The sequence below is a fragment of the Chanodichthys erythropterus genome, chromosome 22, assembly GCF_024489055.1.
Source record: "Chanodichthys erythropterus isolate Z2021 chromosome 22, ASM2448905v1, whole genome shotgun sequence".
Lineage (NCBI taxonomy): Eukaryota > Metazoa > Chordata > Actinopteri > Cypriniformes > Xenocyprididae > Chanodichthys > Chanodichthys erythropterus.
Window position 1 is genome coordinate 20751551 of NC_090242.1, and position 14493 is coordinate 20766043.

Genomic DNA, 14493 nt, shown 5'->3' on the forward strand with positions numbered 1-14493 from the left:
ATGGTTATGTGGTTTATGTATGCCTAATTATTCAGTAAAATAAAATATAAGCCCCTCCCTTAGATATTTTTCGAAATTGTAAGTGTAATTTGAATTTGAAAGTGTACTTTTTGCAAAACATTCTCCTAACAGAGGTTAATAGTATGCTTTCCCCCCCCCATTTTCTTTGGTAATGGAAGTGCATTATTAAGGTGCATTACTTTAGGTACTCAAGCATGACAAAAATATACATTTACCAACAGGTGTTGATAAGATATTACAGGTCATGATAAACTTGTCTTATCACAACTATTATCACAACGTCCTACTTCTACAGGGAGGATAAATCAGATAAGTTGTTTGCTTTCATATGCCAATACTTTATTTGAAGTTTTTAATGACTATGAACACTTAAAACATTGCATTAAAATGCACATATTGAACATACCTAATACCATAGAGAGAACTTTTTTACAACAGCTTTAAAGTGGTTCTGACAAACTTGTATTTACATTCAAACAATGCAATTTAAAATGGGTGACAAGAAATTAAACACTGCAACAAAATAAAGTGCATACATTACCTAGAACAAAAATGACATTTTACTTCCATCACTAATATCATAATCCTGTTGTGCAGTCAATTACAGTGAAAATAAGTCATAGTCAATTAAAATACAGAAATACGTTTAGAGTTTCACATTAAAATTAGCTGTTCAGGAAAGAACAAAACACATGACAATTTGCATCTCAAATTTCACATTTCTGGGAAAAACACTTTCTTTTTTGAGCCATTCGGTCTTTTCTCTTAGCTCAGAAAAAAAAAAAATATATATATATATATATCATGTTGACAATTTGTCTCTCTCAAAGAAATAATCAGCAAACTTGTCAACTAAACTTTCTGGTCATGATTTACAGTTTATCCTGGCCTGCAGATTCACTCACACTTAAATGAACATTGTATTATATTATAAAGGTCCATGCAAATCCATTCAAACCCAAATCAACCACAAGAACATTCACACAACCCTACAGAAACTAGCATCGATGCAACTGACAGGCATTGGAAAATAAACTTACCCTCGTTATTACATTCATATTGCACCATGAACAGTATGTTTAAAAACATAACTTGTATTTTTGGACCACATAATCCATTATTATTGATGATAAATATCTCAAGTGTCTTCAGGGCTTTACAATCTGACAAGTACTTGAATTAGAGGCCAAAGAACAACAAGTTGCTGTGTTTTTAAAGTAGCATTTTAAAGAGGCATCTTTAAAGGTCTAATGGGTATGTGTGCAGGACAAACTGCCCCAAAAGTAGATTCTTAGTAATACGGACCAATGTCTTCATATCCAGCATAGCTTGGCCAACTGGGAAAGATTCCCTGAGAACATCTGGGGCTGCCAAAACGGTCAAAATGAACATCCCAATCACTCACGCCATATCTCTGATGGCCGTCGCTTGTGTTATTTGAACTCTTCTTCAGTGCTGACTGAATGATTCGGTAATTCTGTCCTTGGTTGTTATCCCAGAATGTGACGCCATTGACCTCATAGCAAATGGCAAACTCAATGTGTTCATGTGGGGGCACCTGATCAGGCAAGCTAGCTTCGAACGAAAAGGTGTCGCGGTTCGTGCCGGTGTAAGTGTCCTTTATGTACTGGCAATTTATGTCTGTGTGGCTCTTCCAAGTGTCAAAGGTAATGCGAAGCTTAACAGACTTCTCGAATGAAAGGTTTTTAACTTTGACCATCCCCGCTATAGATTTTTCCTTAAGCATGCAGTGTTCGAGGCAAACATGATCATTCTCTATACGCTGACGGAACTTTAAGTAATCTGCAGACGGCTGGGCAAAGTCGAGGGTTAACTTGTCCTTCCTTTCTGATAAAGTCAGAGACGGGCTTAAGAACTGCTCAATTCTGGATGGGATTTCGATGGGGTCATCAAATTCAGAAAAGATCTTCACCATTGTCAGGGCGAGGCCCTTGTGATCAGCAAAAGATACATGTTTTTTGCCCCTGCTAGGTTTCGTCAAGGGTGTGCTGATGCCATTCAACTCTGATTGCTCTCTAGAAGAGCTAAAACTAAGTTTGTTACTTTGACACTGGTGTAGACATGGTCGCAAGGGCCTGCTGTATTTAGATGCCCTCGGGTTCAGGAACTCTTCATTTGACAGATAAAGCGGCATGGCCAGTTCGATTGGCATGGTGGATTCGTTGGGAGGACAGCCACGTGCACTGAAAACACAGAAATGTGTATTAAAAACCACATTAATAGAGTGAGAAAGGTCTATGAAGGTTGGTTGAAAGCTGATTCAATTTTTCAATATATGACTCATTTAAATTTAAAATAACTCAAACTTTAATGTAGCACAGCATGAAGTCCTTAAAATAAACAGTATGAAATCATTAAAACATTATGCACAACGTGCACAGCTTAATATAGACCCAGGATTAAATAATTAAACATTATGCAAAAGAGTGGAGTAAAGGGGTCAAACAAGTTTATCTTATCTGGAGGCCATAGAGGGGACATGGACCGCCATATGGAGACCCAAAAAAAAAAAGAACTACAAGAGGATATTGAGCACCCTCTAGTGTTCATATTTTATAATACATTTAATTTACAATAAAATGTTTACTTCTCTGAGGAGATTTTATCTATAACTCACTAATAAGGGGCATTTTGTTTAGACAAAAACATTTTCAGACTGGTGTGTTGTAAGACCATCAGTTCAGATACATAAATCACTATTGTGCACCCTCCTGAGCGACAGTAGACGGTTTAAAAATATAAAATACTATCCCATATAGATTGCAGTGTATAGGCCAACATTTGACAATTCAGAATAGCTAACCCATACACTGTATGGTTTTTAAAATCGTTAGTCTATTTTGTGTATTTCTATATTTGTTTCTGGCTTAAATGGCTGTCTCCTATATATGTACAATTTTAATTATTTTTATTTTAAGCTACGTAAATAACTTTAAACAAGTAAATGATTACCACAATAAATTCATGCATCTGTTAATATCTGAAGAAAGTCTACTATGCATATTTTAACTACATTAGTGTCTAATTAATAGGCCTACTTAATATGACCAAAATATGTCTCAATCTCTACCTCATACACACTAAAGCTTGTTATACTTTGAAAAGTCAAGCTAATTAAAATGTAAATTTAAATCCCTATTGTGATGTATATCCGAGTGAAATTAGAATTGCAGGTGAAACGGCTTCTCGAACAAGAAAAAATATGTAGGGCTGGGCTTGATTTTGTCCATCGGATATTGATTGGATTGTGATCACGTGAGTGACAGATTTTGTTGTCCCGCCCTCGCGCCAGTAAACACGTCATCAGAAGAGACTGTCGTTGCAAGAGGGAGGGGGAAGTTATTTTGATTAAAGATTAAAAGGACACATTAACTTAAATCACATAATAAATACTGCAATATTCCACTAAAAAAATAATAATAATTTTGATTTAATGGTGACTATTAGCTACAATCCAGTAGTCGGTATAACAGCAGCACTCCTTGAAGTTTACTGTAATTTACACAATGTTAAAGAGAAGTAATAGTTTCAAAACAACTTTACCTTGTAGCAGATAAATCTGGGAATATAATTTCAAAGTTTGCGAAATACTACATATGTGTTACAAGACTCCCAGGTCTCACCTACTAGCTTGTATCCATATAAGGTCAGGAACAATGAAACATTGTTCCGGACTGTCTGGGTAAAGCGCGAGATAAACCTTTAGTTTCTATCTTTAGTTTAAAACAGAAAATGGAGCATTGAAATAACAGGCAATGGCAATCAACTTTAGAAACAAACGGTGGCATTCACACCTGTTGGAGCTCATTTGCAGTTGCAACTTTCGTCCGGGTCCAACATACCATGAAGCCGTATCATACCACTAACCATCGACTATGATCAACCCCTCCTGTCTTAATCGTTTTTTAATCCCAGTGTTAAGAAAAAATGTTTTCCTTTTTCATATATCTTTAAAGCGTTAAGCCTTATATCCTTTGTTCTGAGTGTATGCTCTTCCTGGTTTGTAGTCAGCACAACCGTGTAGTTTCCTCCCTCACTTAGATAAAAAAAAAAAAAAAAAAAACTGCATGGTGGAATACGAATCAACTGCATGAATTTGCAACTCCTCGCGTGCGCTTTAAATGTATCATAAAGAAGCAAACTGTGAGCGTAAGTTAATACATACCTGTGTTACGACATTTGAGTCGGGTCGAACTTCTTCATCAAACCCAGTGTCTGTGTCTTGTGTTAGTGAACACAGCTTCAGCTCATGGGAGTCATATGCTCGTGCGGCATGAATGAGCGTCTAAACTTTACCGGCACCAAAATTACTCTTTTGCCGACGATCAGCCCATGTTCACGTGAACTACCAGTTTGGACCAATCATTGCAGGCTACAGGGGCATGCACGCACCCCATGCTGATCGATGCATGTCACGTGACTGAAAGGACTGGGGGTCAGTAGGCCATGTCTGGACTCTGGAGGCCCCGCTGTTACAAAAATATATACCACTTTTCCTCCCATGAACATGAACCCACTAACTTCAGCATGCTTTCGCATTCTAAGATCAGCGTAGATCATCATATCTTGTTTGTTTGTTTGTTTATTAGCTATTCTGGCAATTATTGTAGCGCTGAGTTAAATATATGTTGCCACGGAGGATGGTGAGAATCATAAAACAAAGGAAATCTTGGTCAGCTGCTCACGTAACTGATTTCTATATTCACAGCTGAGGTTTTGTTTAGTTGTTTCTGAACTTTACTTGCATATCAATCTAAAATGAGTGTCCAACATGCCAATCGCATGTAGATGAAGTCAACGCAACATGAAAAGCCTTGAAAAAATGACTATGCATGTTGGTCAACAGTATCTGATTTTGACTTAGAACATTTTGGTGACAGTAATTAATGTATATTTCCAATTAACATCACTATGCGTGACATGCAAGTTCATTTAGAAACCAGGAAAATACTGTATTTTTGATAATGTGCATAATTATGTGCATCGCCTCGATTAAGTAATCATATTCAAACATCCTTTCTATTCTCCCAGTGAGCCACATGGATCATTTAGTCCAATCAACAGAGACTATGCCTCTATAATGTATCTCAAAAGCTCAGTTATCAGTCTCTTTGCTATTTGTTATCTTAATGAACATCGATATTGTATAATTACAAAGCTCTTTTTTATGCTGTGTCCAAAATGGAATACGTCCCTTTATAGTATGTGATAATCAATGCGCATACATAGATAATTAATTGCAGTATTGTACAAAATATTGAAATACCAGCAGGCTTAAAAACACATACATGATATTTTCTATTTAATTAAAAGCCACTGTATCTCACAAAACTGTGCATCATGTCAGAATTATCCGTAATTTCAATACGGAGACATTGGGACTGTGGTATACCTTGCCACAACTGATGCAAAGCTAGTGAGGAAAAATCTATAGAGAAATCCAGATAACAGAAACTCAACATTGTAACATAGGGGAAAAACAGCCACAGTCAGCAGAAAAGCAGCAGAAAGTTGTGATACAAGAACTAAAACAGACTGTAGAGAAGGTTAACAGGAGAACAGTTGTTCAGACTTGTTCATTCTTAATCAATAAGACAAGTAAATGTGACAAAAAGAAGTCAAATTGAAGTCATGCTGATTTTTGTTTAGTATGTTTGATCATGTATGAACAAAATATATTTCAGCATGGTATTGTAATGGTTTGTGATTATGCACCCCAATATCTATTTCTTTCAGACAAAAACACAGAAATGGTTTTAACATACTGACCTATTTGAATTCCAATAGCTTGAAGTATTGTAATTGGAAAAGTATTTTTAAACATGTGCACTGGACACTTACATGACAGCTGTCCTATGCAGAATGGCACCTAAGAATTTGTAAAGTGGTTACAGGAGGTCATTTTTGAACCCCTGTAACTGACAGAACAGAACAGGGGTGACAAAACCCATTAGATGGACAGAAATGGCGCATCTGAACTTCCAGAACACATTCCTGTTACAGCATTTTATATTTGAAATAATATATTTTTAAAACAATTGAATGCATTTTTCATGATGTTATCAGCATAACAATTTAAGGAAAATGTGATGGTTTTGAAAAAGTAACCTAATTACTTTGCGAAGTATGTTATGCAAACTGTGAATGTGTGTTGTGTGTTTATTTATTTCCGAATTAGATTTAGAATCTCAGATTTTCAATTTGGTCTTTTGGACCAGACTATGGATATAAATATTTTGATAAATTTTACACTCTCTTGGCCATGAGGAGAAAATCAAATAGCTTTGTAAACAGTAACATTGGACTGTATGTGTGATAAGAGTTCCATGATCCTCATGCAAACATTGTCATCATGTAACAGGCATCAAACAAGCAGAAACAGGGTGCGTTCACACTTGTCATGTTTGGTTCGATTAAAACGAACCCTGGTGCGATTGCTCGGTTAGTGCGGTTCATTTGAACATATGTGAACGCTGCCATCCGAACCCTGGTGCGCACCAAACAAGCGGACCGAGACCGCTGAAAAGATGGGTCTCGGTCCGCTTTCAAACGAACTCTGGTGCGGTTCGAATGATATATGAACGCAACACGGACCAAAGACATGTAACCGAACCAAAAACAGGAAGACGAGACCCTAAAAAGGACAGAATCCTCACGCATGTCGGTTTTTTTTTTTTGTCATAGTCGCGCGTCTCCATGCAGCAGATCATTTGTGTGTGTGACGGATGGATTCCCGCCGGTATTTTGACTACTTTACACATTTTATAAGCGCTTCACGAGTTCCCAGCTGGCCAAAATACCATCACATGCAGGCTACGCACCGCTACGAGCGCATTTACCTCAGCAAACAGCATTGTTTTGGATGTTCGGTAAGTTCCGTCTCAAAATAGGCAATACGTCATAAAATCCGACTAATCACGTTGTGTATGTATCCCTATGACTTAAGGTTCGGTATCTTTTGGTTCGGTGATAAAATTGCCAATGTGAACGCTAACCGGACCAGGACTAAATTTTTTTTTTCTTCTTTGGTCCGGACCAAATGAACCAAACGAACCGAACTACAAGTGTGAACGCAACCTTTGGTTCTTAAAGGGATAGTTCACCCCAAAAATTCTGTCATTAATAACTCACCCTCATGTCATTCCAAACCTTTAAGATTTTCATTCATCTTCGGAACACAAATGAAGATCTTTTTGATAAAATCTGAGCTTTCTGTCCCTCCACGGACAGGTACGTAACTGACATTTTGACACTTCAAAAAGCTCATAAAGAGATCGTAAAACTGATCCATATGCATTGAGTGGTTTAGTCTAAAATTTTCTGAAGAAAACGATCACTTTATATGATGAACAGGCTTTTATTCACATAAACATTTATCAACGCACACATCAGTTGTGGTAAACGGAAGCTCAAGCATGTTCGCACAACATGCGAGAACCAATGAGGTTCATGCTTGTGTGTTACGCAGCACGTTTGATCTTCCGCAAGAGGTTTGTTTTCATGGGTCAAGCACCATTAGTTGAGCCTCTGTTTATGTTCGCTGATCATTGTTTATATGTGAATAAAAGCCTAAATTCATTGGACTAAACCACTTAGGATTAGTTTTATGATCTCTTTAACTTTTTGAAGCATCAAAGTTCCAGTTGTGATGGCAGTCTATATGGAGGGACAGAATGCTGTCAGATTTCATCAAAAAAATGTTGAACGGAGCAAACTGTAAACTTGAACAACATAAGGGTGAGTAATTAATGACAGAATTTTCATTTTTGGGTGAACTAACCCTTTAAGCACAGGAACTTCATATGTTTATCCTGGGCTAGTGTTTCAGCCTGGGTGACCAAATCATTCTGAACAGCTGAGAAAAGAACTCTCATCCCAGTGCGCAAAAGGTCACCACTTTCATAGCCTACATCTAGAAACAGTTAAAACAGATGGTTACAGAAAGGAAATCTGCTATTTTGTTTTGTCAATATTGGATCAGTGATGGTTGAGTTGCCCAATGAGGGTCAAAGAAATGAGTAACAAGGTTTTTATAAACAGGTGCTTATATATCCAATACAGACTTTGAGCCATGTCTTTGGATATGATATTGTAAACAGAAGTAGGCCTTGATCTGTTAAAAGACAAACAGCTTACGTGCTTGACGAATCATACAGCTAGTCCTTCAAAATCCTCTTTGTTAAATGTTAACCACATCTATTTTTACACATGAATCGATATATAATACATTAATCCCTGCTGAAAAAAATATTATGATGCTTTGCTGGTTTTAGAGGCTGGAGTTTAAGGACTTTTTAGGCATTTTTAGAGACAAGGCCCAGATTAAAATGCATGTTTGAGCTGTTTTGACTGAAAGCAACTTGCACTGACATATCTTAAAGTATATCAGTGCCATTGTTTTGTCTTAAGATGCACATCAGTAATGTTTTGTTGAGGCCTTAACCTGTTTAGGTGCTGGGAGACCATCTTAAAGGGTTAGTTCACCCAAAAATGATAATTCTGTCATTTATTACTCACCCTCATGCCGTTCCACACCCGTAAGACCTTCGTTAATCTTCGGAACACAAATTAAAATATTTTGTTGAAATCCGATGGCTCCGTGATGCCTTCATAGGGAGCAATGACATTTCCTCTCTCAAGATCCATAAAGGTAATAAAAACATATTTAAATCAGTTCATGTGAGTACAGTGGTTCAATATTAATATTATAAAGCGACGAGAATATTTTTGGAGCACCAAAAAAAAACAAAATAACAAATTATTTAGTGATGACCGATTACAAAACACTGCTTCAGGAAGCTTCGGAACACAATGAATCAGTGTATCGAATCATGATTCGGATCGCGCGTCAAACTGCCAACGGCTGAAATCACGTGACTGTGGCGCTCCGAACAGCAGATTCGATGATTCATAATGCTCCGAAGTTGAAGCAGTGTTTTCGGCCATCACTTTATGAGTCGTTATTTATTTTTTATTTTTTTTGGCGCACCAAAAATATTCTCGTCGTTTTATAATATTATTATTGAACCACTGTACTCACATGAACCGATTTAAATATGTTTTTAGTAGTACATTATGGATCTTGAGAGAGGAAATGTCATTGCTATGAAGGCCTCACATAGCCATCGTATTTCAACTAAAATATCTTAATTTGTGTTCCGAAGATTAATGAAGGTCTTACGGGTGTGGAACGTCATGAGGGTAAGTAATCAGGATTTTCATTTTTGGGTGAACTAACCCTTTAAATATTGTAGCGTCTTTAACATATAGATAGTAGTCTATATTTTTATGCCACTTTGCAGAGCTTTGTTTATCATTTCTCTTAATTTTATTCTGCACAATATCTGAATCTTTATTTCCCTCCATTTTATTATGATACCAATTAAGCTACCCCTTATCTATGTTGGCAGAAACTGTGGTTACCATGGTAATAAGTCTCAGAGCTGAAAATTTCATTTATGATCGGTTAAGATCATTTGAAAGCGGAAGTTTTATCTTGACACTTCCCGGAAGTTCTCCCCGACTATTTTCGCTGCCAGAGGGGGATTTGTGTGCGAAAATGGCGACGTCTCGTCGCACTTCCCAGCAGCAGCAGCAGCAACAACAACAAAACTTATCCTCCCCAACAAGACCCGATTCCTGTCCCCTCACGCCTCTGGAATCACCCACCGACACCGGCTGCTCTGCAGTTGGTGGGGAAGCGGAGAGCATCAGGGAACCGGAGATCACTGTTGAAATCCCCGCTCCGCTTCTCAGCACCAGCAGCAGCAGCAGCTCTAGCTCGAGCAGCACTAGCTCATCTACCACCGGCGGGGGCAGTAGTGCGGGCTCCACTCCCGACTCCGGTAGTGCCAGTCCTGGAGGCAGCGGCTGCGGGACGAGTGGGGCTTTCAGGGAGCTGTTTGAGGCCTGCAGGAATGGGGACGTGTCTCGGGTAAAGAGGCTGGTGGATTCGGTGAATGTAAATGCTAAGGACATGGCTGGGCGCAAGTCCACCCCGCTTCACTTCGCTGCAGGTAAATACAAATATAGAAATGTTTGCGATACATACCTGGAAAGCAGCCAGGTAGAAGGTTTAGGTCGCTAAATAAACAGTAAAATGGAGTTTAAAGGAAACTGGGACAAGGGGAATAATGTAGAGTTTGGCCAAGTTGGCCAACAGGGCAATTATGTAACATTTAGTAGAAAGTTAACCACTCTGGGAGCTATATCTGTCTGCTCGTGTTTGTTTTCGTTTGATGCGCTGCCCGAAAGTGAATAAAGTTCAGCATACAGACTGAATAAACCGTAGTACACCAGGAGATGATCTATGAAAGTAATAAACATCGTAATAAAGTTATAATTTGTCCAAATTGTCCAAAATGAATGTTCACTTTGATTCACATACGATAAAGTGAAACCGGACCCTCGCGTGTTACTTGTAAATTTCCAGAGCTGCCAAAAGCCGTAAATACATAAATGTAGTAGTATTTTGTGCAGAAGAAACATGAATAATAATAATAATAATAATCTAATTGTCAAATACATTATTATATCAACATTGTTCAGTGTTGGGAATATAAGTGAATTTTAAAACTGTTTATAAAATGAATGCAATTTTGAAACGCATTCATTTTTTATTTTATGCTCAGCTAGAAGTTTGTGAGTGAAGTCTCTACAGAATGATTTTTAAAATCCTTATCCAGTAATCACAAATGGCTGGATATTTTCTTCAAAGACAAAAAGAAGGTTTTGTGGATTGTATTCCACGTGTGCTTGTTTAGAGGCTTTTTAAAAACAAATAGAAGAGCCATTTGATATGTCTCACCCCAACTTCCTGTTGGATGAGGAAATATGTCCACACAGACAAGAAAACTGCGCTTGCCAAGCCATTTCATGGGGTGATTCAGTTACACTAGTGTTATTTCCGAAATGTGTTTCCTCTAATTGTGCCCAAATAAATTTCTTGTGAGGACAGGCATATTATTAAAGGTGCCCTAGAACTTTTAAAAAAAAAAAAAAAAAGATGTAATATAAGTTTAAGGTGTCCCCTGAATGTGTCTGTGAAGTTTCAGCTCAAAATACCCCATAGAGTTTTTTTAATTCATTTTTTTTTAACTGCCTATTTTGGGGCATCATTATAAATGAGCTGATTCAGGGCTACTGCCCCTTTAATTCTCCTGCTCCACGCCCACGGAGCTCGTGCTTGCCTTGAACAGTGCATAAACGAAGTTTACACAGCTAATATAACCCTCAAATGGATCTTTACAAAGTGTTCGTCATGTATGCGTCGGATTATGTGAGTATTGTATACTGTTATATTGTTTGTTTATGTTTGATTCTGAATGGATTTGAGGCTGTGATCCGTGGCTAACGGCTAATGCTACACTGTTGGAGAGATTTATAAAGAATGAAGTTGTGTTTATGAATTATACAGACTGCAAGTGTTTAAAACTGAAAATAGAGACCACTCTTGTCTCTGTGAATACAGTAAGAAACGATGGTAACTTTAACATAATTTAACAGTGCATTAGCAACATGCTAACGAAACATTTAGAAAGACAATTTACAAATATCACTAAAAATATCATGTAATCATGGATCATGTCAGTTATTATTGCTCAATCTGCCATTTTTCGCTATTGTTCTTGTTTGCTTACCTAGTCTGTTGATTCAGCTCTGCACAGATCCAGACGTTCTGCCCTTGTCTAATGCCTTTCATAATGTTTGGAACATGGGCTGGCATATGCAAATATTGGGGGTGTACACCCCGACTGTTACGTAACAGTCAGTGTTATGTTGAGATTCGCCTGTTCTTTGGAGGTCTTTTAAACAAATGAGATTTATATAAGAAGGAGGAAACAATGGAGTTTGAGACTCACTGTATGTCATTTCCATGTACTGAACTCTTGTTATTCAACTATGCCGAGATAAATTCAATTTTTCATTCGAGGGCACCTTTAAGGGAATCTGCCTCTTTAAGGGGCTTATATTGTATTTACTCAAAATTATTGAATAATCCTTGTACATGCGTATTAATCGTCATTATGGTCTATTGCAAGAAACTATTTTTATCCTGTAGAATTCTTCTCAGTCTTAACATTTCTTTTTTTTTTTTCTGATGAAACACTCTTTTCTTGGTAGGCCTGACTGATAAGCATGTTGTAAACCTTGTAGAGATAAAAGACCTTGATTAAATGATATTTTTGTCTCACAGGTTTTGGAAGGAAAGACGTTGTGGAGCATCTCCTGCAGACGGGGGCGAATGTACACGCGCGAGACGATGGAGGTTTGATACCGTTGCACAACGCTTGTTCCTTCGGTCACGCTGAGGTGGTCAGCTTGCTACTTTGTCAGGGAGCTGATTCCAATTCCAGAGACAACTGGAATTACACTCCCCTCCATGAAGCCGCCATTAAGGGTAAAATTGATGTATGCATCGGTAAGTACCTCTTCTTGTGTTTCTTTTACATTGATTGCCATGATTTACTGTTAAAAATAAAGGTTCAGTATAAAAGTATTTGACATCTATGGTTCAGTGAAGAACCTTTAACATCCATGGAACCTTTCAATTGCACATAAGGTTCTTTTTTATTATTTAAACAAAAAAATTCTTCACACTAAGAAAATAACAGTTCTTTTAAGAACTGTTCGTTGGTTCTTTGTGGAACCAAAAATGATAATTCTATGCTAGTGCTCTGAAAACCACTTTTTGTAACCTTTATTTTTAAAAGTGTATATTTGCAACTTCAAGTGTGTTTCACAAGGAGAGTGTGCTGGTTTGGTTTCAGATGGAGGACGTGTTAACTCTGTAGATTGAGGAGAGGAATGGTACGATCTCTCCTTAGTGAATTCTGAAGATGTATGACTTTAATTTTTCCTGTGTTTTGCCTGAGGAACAGTTCTCAATAAGGGTTAATCATGTGGCATTCTTCTTGATTAGCCGCGGTGACTGACGCTATTACACAGTGCTCAGTCATTAATCAGATCTTTACTGCTTGGTATTCATGAGGAATTTAACATTGCATCTGAGGGGTGAAGAGGGCCAATATTGTGGCGATGGAATGTCATTCAACATTTTAGTTTTCTGTTTCCCACATCACAATGGGAAGATCATGGAATAATCTGCTTGATGTGCTTCCCATTCTCTGTTTCAAGTTATTAGCCTGTAGATTTGTGTCTGAGTTTGTTTCTAAAATGAAAAAGATATTTTAAATTGTATTCCAATTATATATATATATATTTTTTTTATACGTTTTCTCTGATTTTGTTCAAAGAGTAATCTACTGCTTGTGGCAATCTTATCCAGAGTGCCCACTTGCTACATTTTTAGCATAATCCAATTAAATGGGATAAATTCCAATTTAAAAACTCTGCGATAAGAATTATCTGCGGAATCTCAGGGAGAATTCAGAGGCCTGAGGACACGTATATAATTTCACATCTCTCAATCTGAAAAGATTGAAGTAGATTTTCTCTGCCTTTTATCTTTTGTACTTGTTCATCAGGAAAAATTATTTTGGAGAGACTGGCTGAATCATTCCATGTACAAGTAGACCTCTCATTTTTGTAGATCAGTCAGGACTCCGGAGTAGCACGTGCAGGAAATAAAACTTGTGTCCTTGAGATATTTCAGATTCAATATTGATCACAACATTCTGCAAGATAAGCCTTAGAAGAAAGAATGTTCAAATTGTAGTGATATGCTGTTGCAGGTAAAGCAACTGGCTTGTTTTTGCCCATTGTTTTATTGTGTACTAGCCTAGGCAACCTCTGTTCAATGTCTCGATTGTTGCCGTCGTCTCAGGTTGACGCCCTAATTGTTCTTAATCCTCAGGCTTGGTTTTAGATAGAGTCTGTGACTAAAAGACGAAAAGAAACATTTTGCATTACTAGGTTGTTTGAAAATACCTTAACCAGAAAATGTGTTTAATTACATGTGGCGAGTTTTGGATTTGTTTATATTCTATTACTACATAAAGGCTATTTCACACAGGTCACGTTTTAGCATTCCACTATGTTAATATTCATTTTGAATATTTTTATGTAAACATGCAATAGATGGGCATCTTTGTTCATGCATCTTTTTTTTTGCTATTTTACTAGAAAAAAAGAGATCCTACACATGTATATCAAGGCTGTCAAAACTAACACATTAATTTCTGTGATTAATTATTACTACATTAATTATTCATCAAATGCAGTAAAAATAGTAATATTGTGAAATGTTATTACAAACTGTTTTCTATTTTATTTTATTTTAAAATGTAGTTTATCCCTGTGATGGCAAAGATGAATTTTCGAATGTTTCATCATCCTTCAGAAATATTTGGTGCTCAAACATTTCTTATCATCAAAGTTGAGAATAATCCTGCTGTGTAATATTTTTGTGGAAACTGCTAGATTTTGTGTTATTATCATAATTTGATGAATAGAAGGTTCAATTGAATTTCTGAATTTTGGTTTAGATTA

General features: G+C 37.1%; 2 protein-coding genes across 3 annotated transcripts in view; one reads left to right on the top strand and one right to left on the bottom strand.

Annotated features, from left to right (window-relative positions):
* Nucleotides 1-346: 346 nt before the first annotated feature.
* ppp1r3b (protein phosphatase 1, regulatory subunit 3B) lies at nucleotides 347-4338 on the bottom strand. Of its 2 annotated transcripts, none has more exons than XM_067376351.1 (2): nucleotides 4208-4338; nucleotides 347-2225 (listed from the first exon to the last, which is right to left on the bottom strand). In XM_067376351.1, exon 2 carries the CDS (start codon nucleotides 2192-2194, stop codon nucleotides 1313-1315), a length of 882 nt encoding a protein of 293 aa, XP_067232452.1. In that variant the 5' UTR covers nucleotides 2195-2225; nucleotides 4208-4338; the 3' UTR covers nucleotides 347-1312. The 2 variants fall into 2 exon arrangements, with proteins under 2 accessions (XP_067232452.1, XP_067232451.1); XM_067376350.1 differs by lacking the exon at nucleotides 4208-4338 and adding an exon at nucleotides 3837-4186.
* Nucleotides 4339-9595: 5257 nt separating this feature from the next.
* The window catches only part of tnksa (tankyrase, TRF1-interacting ankyrin-related ADP-ribose polymerase a), a 110427-nt gene continuing 105529 nt past the window's right edge, over nucleotides 9596-14493 (top strand). Inside the window, exons 1-2 of the mRNA XM_067375702.1 lie at nucleotides 9596-10058; nucleotides 12239-12463. Of these exons, the coding sequence (XP_067231803.1) occupies nucleotides 9602-10058; nucleotides 12239-12463 (682 nt within the window). The 5' untranslated portion in view covers nucleotides 9596-9601. The remainder of the gene's footprint in view (nucleotides 10059-12238; nucleotides 12464-14493) is intronic.